Source organism: Calidris pugnax, unplaced genomic scaffold (assembly GCF_001431845.1).
Source record: "Calidris pugnax isolate Ruff unplaced genomic scaffold, ASM143184v1 scaffold81, whole genome shotgun sequence".
Lineage (NCBI taxonomy): Eukaryota > Metazoa > Chordata > Aves > Charadriiformes > Scolopacidae > Calidris > Calidris pugnax.
Window position 1 is genome coordinate 4,593,133 of NW_015090880.1, and position 26,161 is coordinate 4,619,293.

The 26,161-nt window shown below is 41.9% G+C and overlaps 1 protein-coding gene across 1 annotated transcript; it reads right to left on the reverse strand.

Annotated features, from left to right (window-relative positions):
- Positions 1-5,191: 5,191 nt before the first annotated feature.
- On the reverse strand, positions 5,192-26,155 carry GXYLT2 (glucoside xylosyltransferase 2). Its single transcript, XM_014946851.1, has 7 exons — positions 26,042-26,155; positions 18,879-19,068; positions 18,544-18,675; positions 11,206-11,457; positions 10,019-10,142; positions 6,328-6,500; positions 5,192-5,625 (listed from the first exon to the last, which is right to left on the reverse strand). Exons 2-7 carry the CDS (start codon positions 19,017-19,019, stop codon positions 5,443-5,445), a joined length of 1,005 nt encoding a protein of 334 aa, XP_014802337.1. The 5' UTR covers positions 19,020-19,068; positions 26,042-26,155; the 3' UTR covers positions 5,192-5,442.
- Positions 26,156-26,161: the final 6 nt, after the last annotated feature.

The window sequence follows — 26,161 nt, forward strand, 5'->3', positions numbered from 1 at the left end:
TTAGATGGAGGTAACGACCCCGGCAGAACGACACTGGGGATGCAGGGAACTGCGGTTCAGGTCTCTTCCTCAGAGCCACCAGCACCAGGGAAATGCCCATCCTGGTCGCTGTTGTGCCCGTGTCACCCCTGCCTGGTCTGTACCTTGGAAAACCTGTGCTCTCCCCACACCAATACTGACTGAAACCATGTCTGAGAGCGAAAAATCTCAGATCAGACCATCACCGACCAGTCTGGTTGTGGAGCAGGTAACCAACCACCACCCAACCGCGCACCTCCCGCCCAGGGCCAAGCAGCGCGGCACAGAGAACGGTGGTTTCACAGCTGCCCCCACTCTGCTCCTGAACGTCAACAGAGTTTTAGTCTTGGCTTCAAAGGGGGCGTGACCGAGCCCAAGAAACCACACAGTGGAGCAAGTTGGACAAGTGAGAAAACGGTTGCGTCACCAGGGGGACAACTGGTTTGGCTGAAGAGACAGACAGCTCACAAGCTTCTGTCGCACCAGGACAGCGCAGCAGTGACCGCACAAGTGTCAAAGAAATCAAATTAAATGCAAGAAGGAGGGAAGGGAAATTCTCCTAAATGACCTGATCCTCTGAGGAGCAGAAGATAGCGGAGAAATGGTAAAAAGGAAGAGCAAAAGGTAAAGCTCCTTTCCTCTGAGACCAGGTTCTGATCTATGGTGACTGTAACACAAGTGGTGTTAACGACCCGTTAGCACTTGGAGGAAAGATAAATGCGTTTGTCTCTTTCATTAACACACACAATAGAATACTCTCTCACTACACTAAGAATAAAATTGTAAGAGAGGAATATTTTTCCCTGCTCGATGCAGACTCACCCTGTCTACACAGACTATACATCCAAAACTCCATCCCAACCAGACCCACTACACACACACAAAATCTTGTATCTAAAAGAAAACTATCAAAATGCAGAGCTTGCTTAAAAGCTGCTTTATTTGCAGTGTAAGCCAAAGGATCTTACAGAACACAGAAATGCACTGCTAGGCCTCCTTGGGAGCTATAAGCACTTGGTGCACTTGTCAAATAATAATACACAAGCAGTTAAATGATGGAGAAAAGGCACAGAATTCTTTACATGTGCAGAATTCTTTAAACATACGCTCTGGTTGTGTCCACACACACACTCAGAGCAGTTTCCAGTTCCCTGTAGGTGTGATGGCAGCCGGGCCACCCCAGCCCACCTTGTAATACCTGGGTGAAGAGCCTAGAAAAACCCTCACCCGGCACAAATGATGCCACCAAATGCTCCCCGCCCTGGCAGCTCGTTGCTAACGACACACACCGGCAGCCCGGGGCTTTCCTAAAAGGCTTTGGGCTACGAGGAGGAGCTCAGGGGCTCTTAATATAAAACCCCTGCTTATCTATCTTCGGCGAGTTCAAGTATAACGTAGCAAATTTAAAACCTGAATATTTGAGGCGGATACAGCAAGGCCTGGGTTACGCGCTCCCCGTTCTGCGTCGCACCTACAGCCACCGAGAGCACCGGCAAAATTCAGAGTATGGCACCTTTGTTGGATTAGGGCTTATGTTTCAAATAACCCAGTTCTCTGGGCTGTACCCACTGCTTCTGTCACGGGGTAAAAAGGTGATTCTTTGCCTTTGTTATCAACACATTCCCTCTGCTGGAGTTTCCCTTCTGAAGAAAACTCTTTGTTCCTACACTACGTTACGATGACGCTGCTCGAGGTGTTACATTAGCAAAGGTGTTTTGGTTACATTATACCACTGGAAATAACTAAAATACATGAGAGGAAGGGGAAACGAGGATATAAAGTCTATATAAGTATTTACACATCCCATTATTAAAATAAATGAAGGCTAATAAACAAGGCATTAGCCACAAGTATGAAATACAAAATGAATGAAAACTGTTTTCTAAACAAGATTAATATTAGAATCAACTACTGTTAAAACCAAAATATAACATGGTTTTGGAAGCTGTAATAAAATATAAATTAATAGTTCTAACGACAAAAAAATATCAAAGCTACATAATTGTTTTAAAACACTTTGGAGAGCTCAAATTATAGCTTTTTTTCTCTCAGAAAAAGCCCAGCAGGGGGGAACCTCCCCCATTCTTCCTGCAAGTGGATATTACATTAACAAAAGTCTTCATGTTAAAGCATATACTTCATAATTTTTAATAGCTGTTGAGAACATAAAACAGTTCTTTCCGAACATCATGTAGCACCTCCCGTAAACATAAAAAAAAAGCACTTTTTTTAATCTCTGATCATTTCATATGCAGCAATGCCTTTGTTTTGTAATGAATTCCATTCCTTCATGTGGCTGTGCCCACAGTGGCAGGGCTCTGCTGAATCACAGCTTACACAACCGCAGCCTCCTCGCCTCCAGAGGCTGTAGCACCAGAGTCACAACTCTCTGGGCAACGAGGCTTTTGCTCCACCACTTTCTGGGGCTTGTAGATACCCCAGAAACGAGGAACTCGGAGAGCCCAGCGGGCCTCTCTGTCCTCGTTTGACCCACAGTCAGCTTTACCCTGATACTTGAAAATAAGGACCAAAAAACAAGCTAATTTTTTTTTTAAAGTTCTCACTATTGCTAGCCTAAAAGGTTTACCTGCCATATGTTAAGATTATGTTACATTAAATTTTTAAAAACAGCCTGCTGAATGTTCCCTTTCATTGTCTTCTGGCTCTGAAGTGTTCAAAGTTCATTTGGGTCATGTTTCCAAACTTTTCTCTGTATTTAGAAATGTACTCTTCTTTTAAAGTGGCAACTAAAACTTCAGTTAAAATAGAAAACACTAAGGCAAGGTGAGAAGAGACAGCACCATCTACACTTTAAATGTCTTTCTGGGTCCCAGGCTCTCAATCAAAGCAGATGTCCTCTGCGTGTGGATTTATTTACACTTCTGTGGCTGCAGGATAAGGGAGCGGAGTCAGAAACTTGAAATCAAAGTTGTTGATTAGAATTTGCAGCACACGGAGGCGCAAACAACAGCCGCTGGTGTTTGTTTGTCCCAACCTTGGTGTTTGTCCCAACCTTGGTGTTTGCCCCCCCTGCGAGCACAGAGGCAGCAGGGAAATCGCTAGGACCAAGACCCTCCGCCCCTTACTCCAAGCCTCTGTCTTAACACCTCCCTCTCTCGGAGGACTCTGCAGTTTGCCAGGCTGTGTCACTGCCCCCGCACGCTCACCGATGTGTCACAGGCATTTTCACACTACAGTGTTTGGAAAAGGTTCTCCAGCACTTCATCCTGTGCACAGCCTCTGTATCTGGCAGCCCGAGGTGCCGGGAAGACCTGCCTTTTCCCCCTCTGGAGCTGCCACACGAGGAGAGAGCAGTGTGCCCGCCGAAAGGACATCCTCTGGGGGACTGTTTTCTTGTGAAACTGTGCATCAGTCCTGACTGGATGGGGTAGAAACCCCCAAAACTCTAATTCTTCAGAAATCCTACTTTTTAACTTAGGAAACATGCTTTCCCTCATCCACCCCCCCCAAATATTTATCTCTAATAAATGTTACACATACAAGATATATAATCTGTATCAATTCTCCATTCATTAGAGAAAAGCTTCCTGTATCTCACCCCTACACCAAAAGGACGTCCTCCGAGAGACTGTTTTCTTGTGAAACTGTGCATCAGTCCTGACTGGATGGGGTAGAAACCCCCAAAACTCTAATTCTTCAGAAATCCTACTTTTTAACTTAGGAAACATGCTTTCCCTCATCCACCCCCCCCAAATATTTATCTCTAATAAATGTTACACATACAAGATATATAATCTGTATCAATTCTCCATTCATTAGAGAAAAGCTTCCTGTATCTCACCCCTCTCCCACTTTGTCCATTAGATATCAAAGGGAGTAGTTCCACGTGATGGCTAATTTATTTTTTTGCTGAACAGGCTTGAAAAATAAGATCATTTTCTCTGCTGTTTTCTTTAAGCACTCACCTACACACACCCCTCGGGGCTTGCACTTAGAAAATGCCCTCTGGGATCCTGCTCTTTAGGAATGTCCTCACTTCCATCTCCCCAGGGACTTGTCCCAAGCACTTTTCAGCTACTGCCGCGTTTTAACGAGCTCTTGTCTGTGCATATATATCCTCACATGAACATCCTACTTTCGAAATCTAAACTAAATGAAGTATTTTAAATAAACATCAAAGCCATCTTGTATTCTCTTTCACTCTGAGGCTATTCGTTATGATCCCTGCATAAAATTTTCTACTTCCAGGAAGGGCAGTGCCAGGCAGAAACACATTTCTGTGCCCTGGGTTTCTGGCGACACAGAAAAAGGGGTGTCAGAGGCACCATTCTCAGCCTCCCAACACAGATTTCGGTGGCAAACCATTGTTACCGCGCAGTAAAGAGCAATTAAAGAGGTTTAATTACAGAGGAAAACAGATCAATAGTACCTGGTTTTGTACTCTTCACTCGCAATATTCTTGGAATGTATTTACTGCGTCTCATGTAATTAGTATTACCAAATTAGAAAATACATTCTGAAAACTGTGAGCGACTGGAGGGGAAGACCATGGCTCTCTGTCTGGTCTCCATTTGCTGTGCAGGTGCCACAGCCTCCACTGCATCCCCCTCCCATTTCTTGTGTGCTGGTCAGAGGAGAAGACCATGACTGTCTCTGTCTGGTCTCCGTTCGCTGTGCAGGTGCCACAGCCTCCACTGCATCCCCCTCCCATTTCTTGTGTGCTGGTTTCCTATTTATGCTGTAAATCTTTTCCATGTAATTCCTTCATGAGAAGCCCTCGCAAAACTACCGAAGAGCAGAAGGGAAAAATGACAATCACTAGACCAAAAGTGCTGTAAAATACCAAGTAAATAGGCACTTCTATTCCCCTCGTCTTTTTAAGTAGGAGAAATCTTAGGTCCTACACGTGAAGAATAGCAGGCAATATACCTTCAGACAGAAGTGCAATTTTAAGCAAATACTTTCCCTTTACTATAGTAAATTTTAACTCATCCTATCACAAGAGCAATCGTTTCTGTAATTCAGCATTCTCATGGCAGTCAAGAATAGTTGCCCTGTCATTTTTCAAGGGTTATATTTCCTGTATGTTACGTAGCTCAGACCGTAACTTCTTTGTCAAGCCTAAGATCAGTCCAAGCTTGTGCATAACTTCAGAACAAGTTATAGTGAATACAGCTGTACTTAAACAAATAACCAAACTAAACTCATCACATAAAAGTGAGAATCATCAACTCTCCCTGTTGCAACCAAGAGTAAACGTAGGAAGGAACAAAAGGCCCAGGAAAGGACACTTTAGGTAGACTTCTAGGATTTCCTGTTTTTGTAATTTGTGGGGTTACTAGGAAACTGGATAGGGAAAATATTTTAATTCTGAGTTTCAGTAAAGGAGTTCATACTCTCATTTATACGCTTCATGAGATGGGGTGTGAGAATTAAAAACTCTGTGTAAAAATACAGCTACATTCAGTATCTGTGGTTGGCCCCCAAGTAGACGATGACCCGATTTTCATACACCTTCTTCATAGTTTTCTCAATTTGCTTCAGAAATACTTGTGGAATTCTCCCACATAAAGTGTGCACCGTGTCCAGAAACTTAGACTGCAGAGGGTAGTACAGAGACTGGAAGAGATTGTCTTCAAATGGAAACTTAAAAAAAAAGAAAAAAAAGAATTATTAGTTTTCACTAGTTACAAAATGGCATTTTAGAAGTTTTTGTAAGATAAAACCTTATATAGGATGGCAATGGTTTGTCCCTCACCCTCCCAAAGTGTCATCAAAGCCTCCCAACTTCAACCACCGCTCTGCTTGGGAGCGCAAAGCTTGCCTGGGTCTATCACCTGGAACAGTCAACTTCCCAGGAACTGTATTTCTAGAGTCTGTATTTAAAGGAGATTTACTAATGTAAGGAACCTGTAACAAAACAGATATTTTAGAGAGCAGAGTTGTACAGACACAACAAAGTAGAAATATGGACCTGCACCTGGATGAGAGCTTCTGCCTTCCATGTGCCCAGAGGCTGTAGGTGCTCAAGGAGGAGCCTTCACTGGGTATTTAGGGACCAGAGCTGCAGCACCAGCAGGAAGAACTACATTCACTTTTCCACCTCTGATATTACAGAAAAGCAATTTATCGGCCTTTTTGATTAGATGTTTACTACAATATGAGGAGGATCATTTAAATCATCTCAAATATACACATGGAGTAAGATAGGAGAGGCCAAAGCAACCTTGTTATTTTGTGTCTGACGGTACTCAACTGTGCTCAGCCTGATCTGCTGGAACAGCAATTGGAGTGATGCGGTGTGACACTGAAACAGAAGGACTGCCTCTGTTGAGATAGGAGACTTACATCACGTATCACTTCATAGAGTGCCTTGAACGTAGGCTGTTTGTCATCGTGGTAGACGCCTCTATTTCCATGCAGGATAGAGACACCCTCCTCTTCTGCACCTTTACAGTTGCTCCCGTACATACAGTGATCGGGCCGGTAGTTCCACTGACACGGAAACACATAGAGACACTCTGCCAACATCCGTCAGGGGAGAGAGGGGAAAAAGACACATCAAACGGGTTACAACCAATTAAATTATGTTTCTGTGAAAAAGCTGGGATTGATAATCAGAAAAAAAATTCGGAGCAGCCAGACACAGAAGCTTCCTTTCCTCAGGGGATGACTACAGGTATCTCAGCTTCAGTTACTTTCTTTTGCAAACACCCCAAGGAGCAGCCAGACACAGAAGCTTCCCTTCCTCAGGGGATGACTACAGGTATCTCAGCACCGCTAGACCTGAGCTGACACAAAGAGAGGGCACCACAAAGCCTGGGTGCAAACATAAACCAAGAGAGCATTTTACAAAGCTGAAAGTATCAGAAGTAAACCAGGAAAGCATGCACCAGGTGGCACTATCCAGGGTCCTCCGCCCTCCTAAGAAGTTACAGAAATGATTAGGGAAGCACAGACGGCAGTGAGGGCTACAGGAAATCTGAAATCCTTCTGGGGACAGCAGGGGAAGCTCACAGAGCGTGTCCAATGTTTGCTGCTGGAGCTTTCATTGAGGCCATGACCATTTGTCACACCGAGATACAGCAGAGTACAAGAGGTAGTGTATTTTATGCACAATCCTTCTCAGAGCTGTCACCCATTAATTTCACAGGTCCAGGTTATTTAAAGATAAGCCTAAATTCTCAAAAGGGCTTGTAACCTCCTTTCTGCTACTAATTCTTTTTTCTTTTTTTAAACTTTCTCTATGCACCCACAGTGTTTGCAATACCCTTATAATGAATCACGCCAGCCCCTGTGACCTTTTTGCTTGAGGAATGGAGCACAATGAATCCCTGCACCCTGCCAGCAGGTTCATGGCAGAAGCACTGCAGATTGAATTCATCACTTGGCCTTTCTTAGCTTCCCGGGAGGTCTGCAGCTGGTCCTCCGTGGGTCTGGAAGAAGTAGGAAGTCCTCTCTAGCAGGAGACTGCTCAGGAAAGGGGGGACTGTGAGTGGTCTCCATGCAGCCTGACCTATCCCACATCCAGAATCGCTCCCCAGCGCTGCCAAAAGGACAGGAAGAGCTGGAAGGCCTGGTCCAAACCCCGTTACAGTTAAGGGGGATCCTTTCGGTAACCCTGAGCAGATGTCTGCAAGCACAGCTCCTCAGCAGGTCCCTACGGGGAGAGGATGTTGTTAGGGGCTTATTAGCTTTCGTATGCATCACTTGAGGATTCTTCATCTTTTCCACACCGTGACTCTCTTGTGCGTGTTTCGCTGTCACAGCTGGACTCACACTCCAGCTGCTCGGAGGCCTCATGTCCATTCATCACCAGAACAGCCTTCAGAGATGGGAAAGGGTGCATCTCCTCAGGCCCCAGGTACCACCATGTATGTATTTTTAAGCCAAGGCACTGCATCTATAAAACCCCACCTGCAGCAGCCTCGACTGATTCCTTCCCAGGCCAGTCTCAGCAATCCAGCAGTTTAATACCTCAGGAAGATCTAGTCCTGTGCTTTAATTGTATCCAGTTGCTTTGTTCTCTTTTCTCGTGCAGCCTGATATTATGTAATTTGCAAAAAATTATTTACCAGTTGCAAGGAAAAGACAGACCCCGGTGCAGAGAGGAGTCTCAACACGTGGATTGGATAGAGAATGCTCTCATCACAAAATTAAAATATTTTTGCAATCTTTTTTTTTTTTCCTCCACACTTCAGTTAGCAGCTTGAGTTTGACTTTACAACTCATCCAGCTTCATATTCTTCTTCCTCCAGCAGACCCTATTCCCATAACATTCATTTCTTTTTGGAAATTATTTATGATTTTATAATGAGGATTTCTTCCACTCGATTTTTTTTCTCTAGGATAGAGGGTAATACATGGGACGCTGATGTTTGACATCTGTCTGCAGCAAACAGATGTTAGCTTATTGCTTTCCTTTTGCTCTCTCCTTTTATTTGCCTGGATTTGGGTATATCCAATTACCTACCCTATGACTCCTCAGAGAAAAAGAAAAGGGAACAGAATAAATAAAAAGAAATCCAAACTTATTCTGTTCTCAAGATCGCTGGAGGGAATACAAGGTCACACAGGAAAAAAGGCAAAGCAAACAAGAATGGATGGATACTCAGGATATTCAGAAGCATGAAATAAGGTTCTCAGCTTCTTTGGGAAGCACGTACTGTGATATAATTTTGAAATCCCTGCATTTTTCAGATGTTACTGTTCTTGGAAGCGCCTGAAGCCATTTCTGTGTGATATCAGTGCAAAATACTTAAAAGAGGCTGCATTTCCAGCAACTGCCTCAGCACTTGTGGAAAAAGTCACACCCTTTTAAGACGAAGATGCCCAAAATTGCCAGTTTCTCATGAGAATACGAGTCAAGAGGAAATGCAGGACAAACCAAAAACGTTACGAGCTGTTTATGGAGGCGTGCAAGAGGAGTAAGGTACGACACTTTTCTGGGCTGACAAGCACATACAGATTGATGATGCTGGTCCACACTAGGACAGGTGGGTTCTCTGAGAACAAGGTTTTGTGCAAGAGTGACGGGCAGGAGTAAGGGACGACGTTTTGCTGGGCTGACAAGCACATACAGATTGGTGATGCTGGTCCACACAAGGACAGGTGGGTTCTCTGAGAACAAGGTTTTGAGAGACCTGGAATCCTCCACATCTCCCAGAGCAAGCAGAATACAGAAGAGCAGGAAACACACAAATCTAAGCAAGAGAATATAGATGCCACCACCCTGGTGCCCGCTGAGGCCGCATCATCCACTGAGAGGCTGGAAGCACCTTTCTCAAAGGGTAACTTTTAGCGAAGGAGAGAAAGTAGGGAGGGCAAGAGTTTCAGAGGAGATAATTCAACGAGAGGCTGGAAGCACCTGTCTCAAAAAGTAACTTTTAGTGAAGGAAAGTAGAGAGGGCAAGAGTTTCAGAGGAGATAATTCAATGGCTGTGTCCATCCTCTGTTTATATCAGCTTTGTCACTTGTTTGCATAACTATACAGCTGAATTTCAGAAAAATAGAGCATAGCTTTGAAGAAAGTTTGGCAATTTCACATTCAGATAAACATCTGAAACAAAAATATTTTTCAGCTAGGCCCTGGTCCAGTGACGCTCTTAAGCACGCGTACAACTTGAACTTCATTCCTGCATTTGGTTATTAATTATTTTCTCAGAATCTCCAAAAAACAGATCTTCATATTCAATGGCATGAAGTCCAAGCCTCACTACCTGAACCCCTTGCAGAAGGATTTTCATAGGTTGTAAATCCGAGGTGCACTTACACATTAACTTCATGCCAGAGTACGTTACGCGTATCATAAATAACAAATAACACTTCTTAAAAAAATGTTTCAAGTTCAAGAAATTTTCTTAACACGGATAACCAGGACTCCAAGAATCATTACTTACCTGGGTTAAAGTAAAAAATTATATTTAGTAAATCCTGATCTCCCCACGTAATGTAATTTTTGTACCTTCTTAAAAAAAATTTTCAAATTCAAGAAATTTTCTTAACACAGATAACCAGGACTCCAAGAATCATTACTTACCTGGGTTAAAGTAAAAAATTATATTTAGTAAATCCTGATCTCCCCACGTAATGTAATTTTTGTACTTTTGGTATAATGGGTATAACATCTCCTCCCAACTCAAACCACTCGGGATCATGCTGTTCTGCAGGACAGAAAAACAGAAGCAGTGGGTTAATACCGTGAACGATGTGATACATGACTCAGAGTGTGGCACCCACATATTTGGGAGTCTGCTGAGCCGTGTCAGATTCCTAGATGAAAAATGAAGACGTGCCAGGAAATGTTAGAGCTGGACAGGGCTGGAACAGCAGAGCTGACCGCGCTCTTGTTTATCTCAACAGGAAAGCAAGGTCTCCCGGGTCCGGCCGTGATGTCAGCTCCTGCTATTCACAACCTTCCTATTCTAAGCAACAAGGGGGGGAAAAAAGTGAGAAAATGCAAAAATGCAGGGACAAGGTGAAAACTGAGGTATAAAAGCGAGGAAAAAAGCAGACTAAAAAGGATCCTCCCTGGGAATTAGGATATTAAGAGCAAGGGTTTTTTCACTCAAGCTGTTCCTGTATAGGAACCACTGGCCTTGACTGAGGAACAAGATTACTTGGTTTTTTTTTACTCAAGCTGTTCCTGTATAGGAACCCCTGGCCTTGACTGAGGAACAAGATTACTTGGGGTAAGTAAAGTTTTTAAAGAGGTTACAGAATACATTCTCGATGAAACAAATAGAGATTTCACTAGTCAGAACTTTCACACAAGAGGGGAGATGTCAGAGAAAACATTCCCATGTTATTTATACCAAAATTCATGGGGTCATTTGATCTGCTGCAGGATACAAATTCTACTTACAGCAGATGCAGACAAATTACCAATTTCTCTGGATATTTACATCAAGCTTCCCAACTTTAAAAACAATACAGTGACTGCACGGAAGATCCTCGAGTTTATTCATTCATCTGTCTTTTAAAGGAAAATGAAATGTTGAAGAAGCCATTTTTACTCCTGCTAACAGACTGCTTCATCTGCAAGTTCTCAGTGCTCCAGCCTCTTTTGTTTTAATAATCATTTTCACTATAATTGCTTTTAGTATCCAAATACATATTCTATATTTTTTTAGAATCTTTATATTACAAACTTTACATAATTTTATACTAAGATTTACAAGATGTGGAAAATATGTTCATTTCTGCAACAGCTGTCTTTCTTCTCACCTTGAACTGAGTGTTGCGTATGCGTGTTAAATTCATTAGCATCACTCCAGAATTGACTCCAGTTGTCCCATAATAAGGGTGACGCGCAAATCGACTGTACCAGCCAATCTTTGGTATTTCGTGCTCTGGGGCCATAGCAGCCAGCTGGGTGGAGTTGAACTCTTTCAGGATGTGCCAGATGTCGTCGATGGGCCTCAGGAAGAGAACATCAGTGTCCACGTAAAGGAGAGAGTCCACATCCTTCAAAATGACCTTTTAGGTTTGCAGAGTGAGGAGAGGAAGAGATGAAAAAGCAACCAAAGAGACAACAAGAAGGAAGGTTATGGGCAAATTCACTTTTATTTTCAACTGATAATTTGAAAGAGGTTATTGATTTATCAGCTAAATGCAATTACACACGGGAACAACAGTTATTGGGTTATTGGCTTGTTGTTTGTTTGTTTTTTTATAAACTGCACAGCCCAACAGCTACCAGGCCACACAAGTTGGATTCTAACCTTCATTTGAAATCCACTAAGTACTACCATAAAAAATCCACATGGTTACCCACTCAGCTCACAGGCAAAAAACCAAACCAAACCACCTTGAAGGCCTATTTAGTATCAGTTCTGAAATTAAAAGCAAAGAATATGCATTTACATAGCTTTGCTAGTTCTTTTAAAGATCCGTGAGTGGTGGTGGTGTACAAAAAAATTTAACCATTTGTAGAAAACGTAATTTTTGCACACTATATAGCAAGGATTCTGAAAGGATCATTATTGAAAATGATATACTATGTAGTAACTTACAAATCTGCTACTCTGTGTGTGCGTGAAAGATGCTTCCACAATCTGTCCCAAAGCTAATGTGGATCCTGACCCTGCAGTCGGACTCTATTGAAAATGATATACTATGTAGTAATTTACGAATCTGCTACTCTGTGTGTGAAAGATGCTTCCACAATCTGTCCCAAAGCTAATGTGGATCCTGACCCTGCAGTCGGACTGGCTGGCACCTATCTTGATGAAACATATAGTTTCCTCCATAGATAGACAGGGTAAACTAGTACAACAGAAAACTTTTCATCTCCTTTTGGTATCATCTTTCCTTATGCCTTTCTAATGACTGTTTTTGCTATGACAACCTTGTGCTCCCACGACACTTACACTCAGTATTAATACATGCAAATGTTTCATGTTCATTAAGAAAACCCTATCAATCACAAAAATGTATCTGCATCCCCCTGACGAACAAGATCTGCTCGGTAAATGGAAATGTCATATTAAAACTTATCAGGTTGGATTCTGATCTCTGTTATTGGACTCTGTATCAGGAATAACCACAGTAAAGTTAGTCAAATCAGAGGGGTGTAAGCTGTAAATTACATCCCGGATCTTTAATGTATTCTTGTTGTCAATGTTCCCCCTTGTGGCTATCCAAATCCTTACACGCTCACTCATTAATTTTAGTAGGGCAAAATTATATAGTGCTTCAACAGTCCAAGAAAACTCCCTTGATGTTTGCACCAGCTATTTATAAGGTTGATTTGTTAGGTAATAACAGCTAAAGCTGACCATCAGTTCCAACTGCATTTTTTGTTGCTCCTCTTCATTATTTTCTAAAACTGTCCAAAGATTCCTGAAGGACTGACATTTTCTTACTTTGGTCTCATCCAAAAGCCCTATTTCTCTTTCTTTGAGTCAGAGGGGTGTAAGCTGTAAATTACAAGCAGGATCTTTAATGTATTCTTGTTGTCAATGTTCCCCCTTGTGGCTATCCAAATCCTTACACGCTCACTCATTAATTTTAGTAGGGCAAAATTATATAGTGCTTCAACAGTCCAAGAAAACTCCCTTGATGTTTGCACCAGCTATTTATAAGGTTGATTTGTTAGGTAATAACAGCTAAAGCTGACCATCAGTTCCAACTGCATTTTTTGTTGCTCCTCTTCATTATTTTCTAAAACTGTCCAAAGATTCCTGAAGGACTGACATTTTCTTACTTTGGTCTCATCCAAAAGCCCTATTTCTCTTTCTTTCTTTCTTTGAAAAGCAAATCCAAAAAGCTCTTGATTTTCACCACTTTGTGGAGCAGAAAAATCACTCTCGCATCCAATTGCAATGATACCAATGACAAACGAAAAGCAAATCCAAAAGGCTATTGATTTTCACCACTTTGTGGAACAGAAAAATCACTCTTGCATCCAATTGCAATGATACCAATGACAAACTCTGCTATTCATGCAGGCAACTTAATAAATTCTACTAGAGCAATTAAATTTTACATAAGCAGAAATGTATCGTGACTGAGGATTGCCTGTGAAAGAGTGTGAAAAATGTTAAGATTTTGAACAAGTGGGGAGAAAAAATTTACCTCTAAGCGTGCTCAATGGGCATCCACTAAGATGCCAAATCCGTGAGTTTGGACTTGAAAGAGACTTTTCACCGGACAGAACGCTTTGGGATTCAGCCTGACATTTAGCCAAGTTTCACAAAGCCCTGACCTGTATTTCTGACACGATAACTACATGTTCTGCCCATGCAGCAGGACAAGCAGGAGAAGGCAAGTGTCTCTGCATTTTAAACAAAAGTTCTGATTACAAGAAATTCCATGTATTCAAGTCCAGCACAACCCAGAGCACGCTGCTGGGTGGAAGGTTAGAGCAAAACGCCACAAAGAATTATTTTCCATAAAAACATACAAAACAGCATGTGAAAGTATCAAAAAATGTGTCACGAATAGTTCAATAACACACTAAGATACCAAGGCAAATATTTGTAAACGTTAAGTATCCTCTAGTCTAATACAAAAACCAAAATAAAACCCAAGTAAAAGACAACAGCTACTTTAAGAGTAAATCAATAGAAGACAGATGGTATAAAAGAAGAAAAGGTTTTTCAGCCTAAGGATATCCTGGATACTGTGGATCTTCTGCAGCACCTAGAAGTCCTAATTCATAGGGACCTACTACATGAAGTCATATAAAATCAAAACATAAAAATAATTCTAAAATTGCCCCCCAATTTATTCTGAGACAGGAGGTAACACACGAATACAAAGAGAGCAGGAGGTACTAGATTTTGCCTGAGGGTCACACAGCACATTGTCCACCAGGTGACATTCTTCCTGTGGGTATCTTGCTATAGAGACAAGTTCAGGCATTTTCTGCAGAGGGTTCAGGGAGAAGCTTAATGGGTGCATACAGACCCTCCTCCCAAGCATCAGTGACAGTATTTCCCTACACATAAATGGATTCAAGCAGGTGTTGCAGTTCTCTGTGAAGGGGGCACCTACCAGCATTTGACCCCACTCTTCGTATTCCCCCACTCAGGACTCACCTGCTCCCCTTTCTGTTTGCCAAAAGGCGCTTCCCTCTCCTGTGTCCGAGGTCTTGTCCTGCAGGGACACCCAACAGGCTAAAAGAAAAGCAGTGCTGCTTCCTTTATGCCCTTCATCATTTTCTCTCTCACATGTGAAGTTTTAAGACTTATTTCAAAGCTACACGTCAGTTTGAATTGATGACATCCCCTTCTGGCTGTGCATTTAACTTCGCCTTGGGTAGGGGAATTTAATTTCAGAACTGGTGGTTGTAAGAGTTCCTTGCATAGCTCCCGGGGTTTCAATGGAGTTATACTGGGGATAAACTTAATTTAAGTAACTCCAGCATTCCCAATGTCCCAAAGCTTTCCAGTAGCTCTGTTCCCAAACTAAAGAGAGTTTAACAAAAATATATTTTAGGTTTTACACAGCCCATAAAACAATATTTAGCTTTTACTTATTCAAAAGCATACCCGAGGAGATGATGTATTTTTGGCTCTGCTCATTTGCAGTGCCCAAAGCAGTGGAGTAGCCCAAGGCAGACCTGGTACAGGAGACCTGGCTCCAGCTTGCTCTGCCTGATCCAGACACCACACAGCGAGGGGCTGGCAGCGCCCAGCCTGCCGGGAGGGATATCCAGAGGGACAGGACTGCAGGTGAGAAATGACACCCACCTGACCCGGAGCATAAGCAACGCCAGACTGCGGCTGGCAGCGCGAGCTCACGCCAGCACAAACCATGGAGACATACCTGACAGACTGGGATTTTTAAAACGAATGGACAGGAGCATGGCTTCACTGTGCTTGTCGTCTTCCTCGCTCTACAGGCGCCTACAGCTTAAAGGAAGTGTGATTTATTTTTTTTTTTTTTTACAGCTATGTCGAGTGTTCTTAGTAAATCTGTCAAAAAGTTCTGCACAGAACCGGCTATATTTAGCCTGACACTTCACTTAAATACTCAATTATCTGTAATTTGATTTCACAACTTCTGTCTCCATAGATTCTCCCCGTGTTAGCAAGGTTGGCAAGGAATAACACACTACTGTGTAAACACATACTGGTGTGTTGTGAAGTTGTGTTGCCTAATGGTTTGCAATGGCTCACACGGCAGTTTACCAGAGCTTTATCCAAAATTAAGGACAAATCCCAAATCTTAATGCTAATGTAGCAGTACCACAAAGCTGAGCTACTAAACTTAATTATAGTAACCAATTAACTCAAGTTACAACACAGATGGAGACTTTTGCCTAGATAACGTTCTGGCATCTATTCCCAGTGCTGCCTCTGATCCACTGGGTTGGATACTTCAGCATACTCAAGAGGACAGCTAGAGTACAGGGATATTGCTAATCTACCTTAAAAGCTCTTAAGTAGATTAAGTGTTTTGAAAAGGGTTCTAAATGTTAGTTACTATTAGAACTAAAATCATCCAAAAATCCTTTAAGCACTTCATGATACTTTAGCTGATTGTTTTGGTAGCTCCAGACCAGCAAACACAGAGACAGCTGCAGCAGCTCTGGGGTATGCAACAGGCATGAGACCAGAAGAGGGCTTTTCACCTGGTGTCTTAACACCCATGTTAGTGTTACAGAACAGTTTCAAGTAATTGCTGAGATCATTACCCTCCTAGTTTATTTTTAAAGTTTCATTTTTGTGCTCAGGTAAAGATCCACATCTTCCTCATTCCGTCTTTGCAAATCCCATCAATGCTTTCATTGTAGTAGACTGCAGAGATTTAGACTTGTGCGATTACATGGAGGCTCAATCTACTTTCCATGTCTAAGTGGCAGATGTGATCAGATGTCACAGAAAGCCTCTACAAAAGGCAGGATGTCGTATGATCTTCCTTAATATTTTAACAACTAAAGTGGACTCCACAATTTGGGAATACGTACATCAACCTCTTACCCAGGACAAACCAGTTCATTGCTACAAGCGGCAGGATCGCATCCCAGAGCTCTGGTTTTATCAGCAAGTAAAACCACTGCAAGATTCTTACACAATTTTCCCTTCACACATTCCTCATACCCTCCTGTCCACTTTCACACGCCTGCTGGTGCTGCAGAAGAGAGATTTCTTTAGCAGGAGAGGCACTTGTGAATCAAAGACTCGCATTCCACTCGGGCTTAGCATTATCAGAAGCAAGACAATTTGCACAACTGAGAGCTAAACAGCTGATAAACTCAACTCCAGCTCTCCCGGGGTCCTCCCTAAATCCAGTCACATTTTATGCCACTGCAGGGGAAAATGCTTAGTACAGGGAAAGATAAGAAAGAAAAGGATACTCACATCCTGCTGGTATTTATTTAAAATAAAAGGCAAAATAGTTCTCTAAACAATAACACTAGAAACCCTCTGCTCCCGCTGTGTGCAGACTGGATTTCTCCAGCATTGTCTCATTCAAATGGGATATCAGAACCCAGTTATCAAGCACCAAAAAAAATACCGGCGGCTGAAATTCCCCAGAAACAGCCCAAGGTTCTGTCAGTCTGTGAATTTGAGTACCAAAGTGCAACTGGACACTTGCCACCTCAGCTATTACTACAACTTGTTTTCTTTACTGTATCCACATCAACTCCGTGTCAGCTGCAACTACTCTTGGACAACTCCTCCTATTCAAAGCCATAAACCTCTGCCTGACCACACACAACATTTTGCAACTGTCCCAAGAGAAACAAACACACACTTACAGCTCAGGTTGCCTCCTAGTTTTGCTGAGACAACACGCAACAGTCTAATATTCCTTACAAGAAGCTACCAGAGAACTTCAGCAACACGTGAGTGACAAAAAAAGAATCTAAAAAGCACTGCTCAACCTAAAGGAATCAGCATGAATACATAACCCTGTCATCAGAAGGGCGATGATAAAAGTGAAACAGTTTCTGGGATGAGAATCTACCAAAATGACATTTATTTCTATCACAGAAATAAAAAGAATGGAGAACTGTGTTTACTCGGTGAAAACAACCCCATTTGAGTACATCCTTACAAACAATCTGTATGGAACAAGCTAACACTTACGGATTATTTTCCAGGTGATACAGATATTTACTCAGGGAAGAGAGGATTCCTGCTGAAGTTGGAGTTACTTTCAGTCCATCTGGCCTTTGTGTGTTTGATAGCCTACCTCCAAACGGCAGATAGACCTAACTGCTGACAGCACATATTTTCTCACATATGTATTCATAGGCTATGTATCTGGACATGCAGCTGTCTCCTGATTGTTTCCATCTGAGAAAGTAAAGATTTCTTTGTCCCCCCCATTTCTCATAAGACAGAAATGAAGAAACCTGGATCACGTGAACTTTATTGGAGTCACCCCAATCAACAGCAACACACAAGACATTTTTGGTAGTTATTCCCATAATTCCACATAAGTCGCTTTGCGCAAAAGTTCCTTCAATTTCTGGTATTTCTGCACATGCAAAATTGTTATTGACACCTTCCTTCTCTCCAGCAACCTTACATTTTTTCCAAGTTTATGACATGAAGTAAATTTTCAGTGAACGTGAAGATCCCAGGGTACACAGGACTCTTGCATGAAATCTGACTTGGAGCACATTGGAACTATTACCTTAAGGACAAATCTGACAGTCTCAGAAAAAGAAATAAAACTCAAGGAAAAGGGATTGCTGAAAGCATCAGTCTAAGGGCTAACACATGGAAAGGGAGATAGTGGGTAGAGAGGGTACGATGACTGTGTGCTGAAAAGAATGTTATTTATGGAAGGCATGCAGCATCTACCCTGGAAGCATCTGCCCTGAAAGAGCTCTCGCACGGAGTCTTAAGAGTCCAAGAGGCCAATGGAACAAGAGACAAATAAGAAACACACATCCTTTGTTAGCAGGAGAAAAAGCGAGGCTGGATTTCTGGCTTGTTGGTTGTTTTTTTTTTTTTTTTTAAGTAGCTAAAGCACAGACTAAAATATCTTTAAGCAGATGTTTCAGCCTGAAAATAGTTTTAATACTACACCAGCAAACCTTCCTTTCTGTGGAGTTAACCTTTTCCTGAAGCAACCTACTCAGCAATCCAGGTGCCTTACCGGAAGAAAAAGGCGCTGGGCAGCACATGGTTTGAATAACTTTTTCCATTCCTGAGCATTTCCTACTGAGAAGGTTATTGGGTAAATGTTGTACTCAAACTTCTTTGTATATGAAGAAGGCCATTCCTTTAACTGAAAGACACCAGGGGAGTAATTAGACACTACATGTTATATAGCTTTTTTAAAAAACATATGCATGCATAAGGGATTTATAAACCGCGTACAGTAAAAAATGTGCTTAGTTGCAACTTCTTGATGTCAATTTAACTTTTCTCAGAGATTTGTGACTTAGAACTAACTCATTTATTTACTTACCATATGACAAAGAAACTCACCTTCTTCTCAAATTCAGGCTTAAGGGAATCCTCAGCAAAAATGTGAAAGCAGAGCCTCCTGTTGCTAAAGAGAACTGCTGATTTCAGCATGATCAGCGTCTCTTCCAGCCGGTCCCCACATGCCACAACTGCCAGATGCATGCACGACAAAGATGAAGGCTCTTTTGAATGTCTGTGTTCTCCAGGCTTCCTGAAAATTCAAAATAGGTATATAAAAAATACTGAGGTAAACATGAAGAGAATGCTGTGTTAACAGCTATCAGGGTTTCTTTCCTTTGCCTTTATTTTGTAAGGGATTTTTCTGATTTGATATCCACAGAACATGCAAGCAGCACGCCAATTGTTGTCAAAGGTACAGATCACGAGTGTTAAAAGTATAACACAAAGAAAGATGCTATTTTCAGAGTTCTTCCAGTTATTCCTACATTGCTGGATTTGCATAAATCACTGCACTGCATACACAGCTGAAACTAATTCAATACCACCTCAAACCAGACAACAATTTGCTCTGTGCCAATGATAGCTTTTTTTTGAATCTCTAGCTTAGAGGTTATGAAGCCAGAGTGGATTTATTACTGCCTAGCCAACTTTCTAACACAATGCAGATCACAGAACTACATCCAATAACTTCATTACCAGCCCCATAATGGCTAGACTGGAAGAAGACATCCATACTTTAAGAAAAAAATCCACTTCATCCATATGTAAATTATTCTAACAGTTAATTAATTTTGCTGTTAAAAATGCATGCCTTAATCCTGGCCTGAAGGAACTGGCATGGTTTCAAAGGACTGCTCTCTGATGGAATCCCTGAGATTTTGCTAAAATAGAGATTTTTAAAAACAAACATATTCACATGTCCCAGATGAATGAGACAATATTTCACAGGCAGTCAAGGGCCAAACTATGGGTTTTCCACTTAGCACCCATCTGTGCTGGCTTTAAATAAATTTCAGCTAGACTACAGGGGAATCTGTGTCTAAAAAGCACATTCAAGCTATTTGTTAGCCAGAAACATCAGAGTTCTTTTGGTGAACTGAAGACATTTTCAAAATACGGCACGTTTTGGTTTTGTGCATTGTACCCCCCCCCCCATCATTATGGAGGTAAAAATCACAATATTTCACAGGCAGTCAAGGGCCAAACTATGGGTTTTCCACTTAGCACCCATCTGTGCTGGCTTTAAATAAATTTCAGCTAGACTACAGGGGAATCTGTATCTAAAAAGCATATTCAAGCTATTTGTTAGCCAGAAAAATCAGAGTTCTTTTGGTGAACTGAAGACATTTTCAAAATATGGCACGTTTTGGTTTTGGGCATTGTATCCCCCACCCCCCATCATTATGGAGGTAAAAATCATATCCTCCAGGAATGCTTCTACCATACTGTATTCACATTCCAACACGGACCACATTTATACTCCATGACATGGATGTGTGCTGACAAAGCAACTAAATCACAAGCATCGTCATCATTATAGGGGAGTTCAAAAGGCTAATCATAGATCACTACCAGTTCTTGACATATCACTAAACAGAGGACAATCAATCCCTGCCTCTTCTCAGCATACATAATTACATACATACAATTAATCAGTAAAGTTAATATTAGAAACAAAAGTTCTAAATAAAGAGAAAAATGACAGTTAATAAAGCTGTCATTATCTTTTTTTCCAGACATTAAAATGCTTCTCTCTACAACAGCAGCATTCTATGCTACAAAGCAATCCACTCCTGTGTTAAGGAATACCAGCCAGTGGTACTTTACTGACTATACAAAGCAACATGTTTCATTAAGGGTTTAAAGTCTTAGGCTTTAGTCTTAATTAAACCCCAATTTCATCAGTGTATAAATAATGGAATACTACATCTATGTGAAGTGGTATTTACTTTCCAGCCTATTAGTGTAAAACCCACTGAATTATTGAAGTGAATAATTAGCTGCTCACACAGATCCCCTTTTCCCCCCTTCTCGCTATCTGTTTAATGTTTCCTCTTAATTGAGTCTCTAAATCAAGCCATATGCAGGATAAGAACTGCTTTGATATAGCTTGTGGCAATGGAATTCACTGGGAGAGGAACTCTAAGCTTTTATTGCAACATTTCAAAACCTGACACCAAAGCACTAAGCTTTTCTGTGCAAATTTTAGCCACAGTGAACTCTCCCTTATGCAGCTGGTTTGTAGCAAAAAAAAAGCAGTATATGGAGACAAGCCCTTCCAAGGAACAGAAGCAACCCCCGGTGAAGGCAGAATGCCCTGTGAGCCCATGGGAGCTAAGGATGAAGAAGAAAAACCCCACTTGCCAACACAGACACCCTCCTAGCCCCAGAGAGTGGAGGAGAAAGCTGAGCCTCGGAGACGTGGAATTATGAGTCACGAAGGACTGGGCTGAAGGGGTTCAGGAGCCTGCAATGGCCTAAAAAGGAGTAAAAATCCCCAAGAAAAGGAGCATGAGGAGGTATTTGAACTACCTCAGTAGCAGTCCAGGACACAGAACAACAGTTAGTGAGAAAAGTAGCAACGAGGTACAGAAGAACGTTGGGACACAACACTTTGGCACCTTTTTTATAAGTACATAAGAACAAAAGAGGGCTGTGGAAACAAAGGTGAGCTGGAAAGGGAAATAAAAAAGTGCCATAGCAGGATGCATTTAACAGCAATCTTAGCTTAGCCTTTATAAAATTACTATTATTATCCAGAAGTCTGAAAAGAGGGAGGTGTAAAGGCAAAGTCAAACTGCTAGGAAGGCAAATGAGCACATTACAACAAGGAACATCACAACTCCCCTTCCCTCCTCCGTTTATACCTGCACAGGCATTCTGTGCAAGGAGGAACGGAAGGGATGGGGAGAAATAACATCTGGATGACAGGACATTCCTTAAAGATCTGCAAGATACAGCCAATGGCTTCAACCAGTTCCAGTTTGACCAACAGCATGTAGGATCCTGCTGCCTCACAGCGAATAAATGGCTGTGCTTGTTTAACTGGATCCTCTCTTGGAGGTCAGAGGGCCTCCAACTTGTGTTATCAATAGAGAAACTGAAGGGTAGAACTTAGTTCATACCCATGGAGCAGCTACTTCACTTCTGCTGCAGTAGGTTGGGCTGGACACCGGGAACCTTCTCATTCAAACAGATTTACTGCTTAAGGAAAGGCCTTCTCTAAGCTGAAATTTCATACAAAGTACACACTGAATCCTGTTTGATACAGTGTATCTCCTCTAATTGCAAAGGTTTGTTTATGATGTAGTTACCAGTGGTTGACGCAAAAGCTAAAGAGTTTTCTGTAACACTACCTGCTCAGACAATACATCAGATGGAACAGACGAAAGAAAAATACTTTGTTTAAAAGGATGGAGTTCGCTAATACAAAGGATAAAATTTGTTACATAGAATAAAAAAGAGCCGGCAAGCAAGGAAGAATATATTGCTAGCTTATCAACCTAAGACATTAATAAGCTTTTGACATACAGAATCACTCAGATAGTGGTTAAAGAGCAAGTGAGCACCGTTTTTGGCTCTATTTTGCTGTCGGCTCCTGCAAAGCTTTGGGTGAGTCATTAATTCTTTATGCTTTAGTTGTCCTACCTGTAAAATGGGAACAGTGGTTACAGTAGTAATCGTTACCTACCCCAAGGGACTTCCAAGCACATTAAAAAGCACATAGATCCACAGAGTACTACCATTATTATTAGCCAATTCTCCCTAACATTTATACGGGCATTCATTCATTTATAGTCCAACTTATTGGTTACGGGTAGAGTCTATAATTGGGTTTTATGACCTAAATTAAATGTTAAAATGCATCAAAAACAATACAGTGACCTGGGCCTTAAAGTTTAATGTGTTTGACAAGAACAAATAAAGAAATAATATACACAAAGTCTTTGTTACTTTGATACCCTTCTTCTAATTTCAGTACATAAATGTAGCTTGTCAATATATAACTAATAGAACATGATCTTAAACTCCTTGCTCTATTCCCTGTTTTACCCATTTGTTCAGAGAAAACAGCTTCCTGCTCTCCCTTTCTCCTATTATAATATTATATGTCTTTAAAATTAAAGTTCCCTAAGATTAAGCACTACAGAAAGCATCACAAAATACTTGCAGAATACATCCCTCTGAGCCAGCTGAAGGCAGACACGGTAGGACATAGCATGGCAAAATGTTTCTACCAAAGGCTATCCAACAATGCAGACCAACTCCTATCCAGTTGCCCAACGGTATTTTATTTACTGCATACATTTTTTTCTGACAGGCATGGGTATTGCCATCACAGAAGAAGCCCGAGTGCTCAAGCACAATAGTGTACATTTCTAGGTCTTAAAGTTTAGATTACATGCAATTTTCTTATTAGTCACAGCCAAAGTGTCTCAAACATAATTAACCGAAAACCTGTCTAAATCAATCCAGATCCATTCAAAATAATGCATTCCCGTCTCATTACAGAGCCTGCTAATCTATTCAAGCCTTCAAATTTATTCCTTAGAGAAAGATAATGCATGCAGACTCTTACAAAATGCAATATAGTTGTTAGTTTTTGAAACCTCTGTATTATGATCTCATTTAGTCTTGCAGCATAAACAAGGTTAGATTTCGGCAATGTATCAAAACTGGTGATTCACTAAATAGGCTCCTTTCCTGACAGTCAACACTGAGTCAATGTCCCAACAGTGGCTCCATTATAAGAAACACATTCTCTCACATACTTTAAAATATGAATTAGAAATGCTCTAAATGTTTTCAAATAAAGATTTCTCACTTTAATGCAGCTGCACAAAACTGACTGTAGTTGCTGACAAACAAAAAAAAAAGTTTCAATCCCCTCCCGCCACTCAGAGAGAAGGGAGAAAAGCACTCAAAACCAGAATGGATGTTTAGATCTTCTGCTTTTATCAAGTTGAGTTCTTTGTTGGACAAGTATGAGATATTTAGGCCTTCAACACGTTATTAGAGGCTATCAAACTCAAGCCAAACTCGTATGTGTGTGCACAGAGGCTGCAGAGAGAAAAAAGTATTTTGACAGGTTGCCATCTAAGAGATGTTTTGCTTTGGAAAAGCTACTTCCAGGGAACTAAATGTGCTGGCAAAGGTTCACTTCCTGAGCCTTGCCACGCTGGTTTAATAGAACGTGTGGTCACATCTGCCCTTCAAATGTAAAATAACCCTTTTGCTTTTTGATATTTCGCACACATTGGTTTGGCACACTCTTGTAATTCTTCGTAGGAAAAAAAAAAATATACTGAAGACGTAGGGCTTGCTATTTTCAAGAGGAAGGATCAGTAAAACCATCACCAAAAATAATTTTTCAAAGCTAACCAGAAACTTAAATGCAACGTTCATCTAGATTTGCCAGAATTACCTAATGGTTAAAGCAGGACACATGAACATATTCATTAACATTTGCTAGGTGCCACCAGCTAATGATATGTGACTAAGTTAAGCTTTTATCATGTATGACTACGTCTTAAAACTTAAAAACTCATGTATTCTATTATTGTCATGTTCCAGAATGGCACCCGTTGGTGGTTATTTCTGCCTTTCCAAGGCAGAAGGCATCTCCTTGGCCTAGACCACGCTACATCACCTCCCCCCAAAAATTCTTTATGCACACCTTAATGTAAATCAATTTTATTTTAGTAGTAACTAACACAATAAAGGATCTTTCAGCAATGGGTAGAACTGGACCCACAGAATTGTGCTTCTCAGTTACACAAACTCCTGCTGGTGTCAATGGTGCAGGATCATGCTCTGCCAGCAGATGTGAGGGGAAAAAACACCCCAACAACTAACCTCCTCAAAAAACCCAAACAAACAAACAAAAAAATTGAAGAAAAGGCATGATTTAACTACAGCGTTCCTCTCTGTTGTTGTTGTTGTGTTGCAGACCTTGCAAAAAGTACTTGCAAAGTCAACAAATAATAGAAAAGTTAGATAACGTCAAATTTTGGAACATGAAGATGCTCACTGAAAAACTCATTGAAATGGAACAGTTGTTTACACTCTCTAGCAGTTTCATACTTTCTGGGCTCCTTCCTTCAGTGTTCTTCTTGATTTCCATGATAATCGCAGAGATATGCCTTAAAGAAAAATGACTTCGGGAGGTACAGTTGCTAATGGAAATAATCCTGCTTTAATACATGCATTTGAATTCTGTCCATGACCCATTCTCAGCCACAGTAAACATCTCTGGCATTCAGGAGGGTAACAATGCTGGTAAGAAACCAACCGCTTTAATAAGTTAAGGAGTAAGAGCTCAAAAAAACAGGAATAGTCTTTCATTCAGAACATCTCTGTGAAATCATGAATCAAAGGCACAAAGACATACCAAGTTAATTAGATATATGAGGTCACACTGACCATAATGTAGTTGGAATGCAAAGGGGAAAACAGTCCTCCACCCACCGAAAGCACACTGCCTGTATCTTTTTCTGAAGCAATTACAGTTTTTTAAAAAATATTCTGCCTGTAAAGTGCTGCAAGAGGGCACGCAACGCTCCATGATTTCAAACCCTTGAAAAAAGTTTTGCTATATTAATTTACATATAAAAAGCACTGAAAATAAAAAGCTTAAGGGCTTAAAATCCGCCTCACAGTTTGGAACCCAGTGGTACCACACCGAAATAGGCGGCTGCCTTCCCTTTTCCCTGCAGCATTCATGAAGAACTCGCAGTTCTCCATGCGAAAAGCGTAGCTCCCGAGACTGACAGCAGCTCCTCACGGACACCCCAGCCGGCCAGTACCACATTCCCCACGTCAGCCTTCAAAACAAGGCCAAAACTAACGGAAAAGCCGCTATTCCAGAGGCCTCTCTCACCCAGGCACTGAGAGGGAGCATCGCCCCGCTGGGAGGCAGGGACCAGAGCCGGAGGTAACACCTCCCTCCACTCACTTTCGTGGCATCTCTCTCTGGCAGCAGAGTGAAAAAGTTTATACTTCCCTCCGTGGCACGAGGGTTTGCAACCACCGGTGAAAAAGCCCCGGGAAAGGGAAGTGCCCGAAGGCGGCAAGGAGACACCAGCGAGCGCCCACAGCGGAGGGGACCCGCGGGGCGGGACGGCGCGGTCACTCGTGGGGCTGGGAGCGCCTGACAGCGGCCGGGAGGGAGGGGGCCCGGCGGGGTCACGCGTGGAGCGGGTGAGCGGTGGCGGAACCGTTACCTGGCGCTGGCGAGTTTGCCCCCGGCGAGTTTTCCCCCGGCGGGGCTCCTCCGAGGCGGGCTCCGGCCGAGCCGCGGCTGCCGTCGGGCGGGCGGGGCGGCGGTGGCGGCGGTAGCGGGT

What these genes read in the sequence shown, in the direction of transcription:
- GXYLT2 (XM_014946851.1), bottom strand. Translation starts at nt 19,019, where the DNA reads ATGCATCTGGCAGTTGTGGCATGTGGGGACCGGCTGGAAGAGACGCTG. An exon ending in AGCCTGAATTTGAGAAGAAG is followed by an intron (nt 18,676 to 18,878) that starts GTGAGTTTCTTT and finishes GGTGTCTTTCAG; the next exon opens with TTAAAGGAATGGCCTTCTTC. An exon ending in TCTATGAAGTGATACGTGAT is followed by an intron (nt 5,626 to 6,327) that starts GTAAGTCTCCTA and finishes TTTTTTTTTAAG; the next exon opens with TTTCCATTTGAAGACAATCT.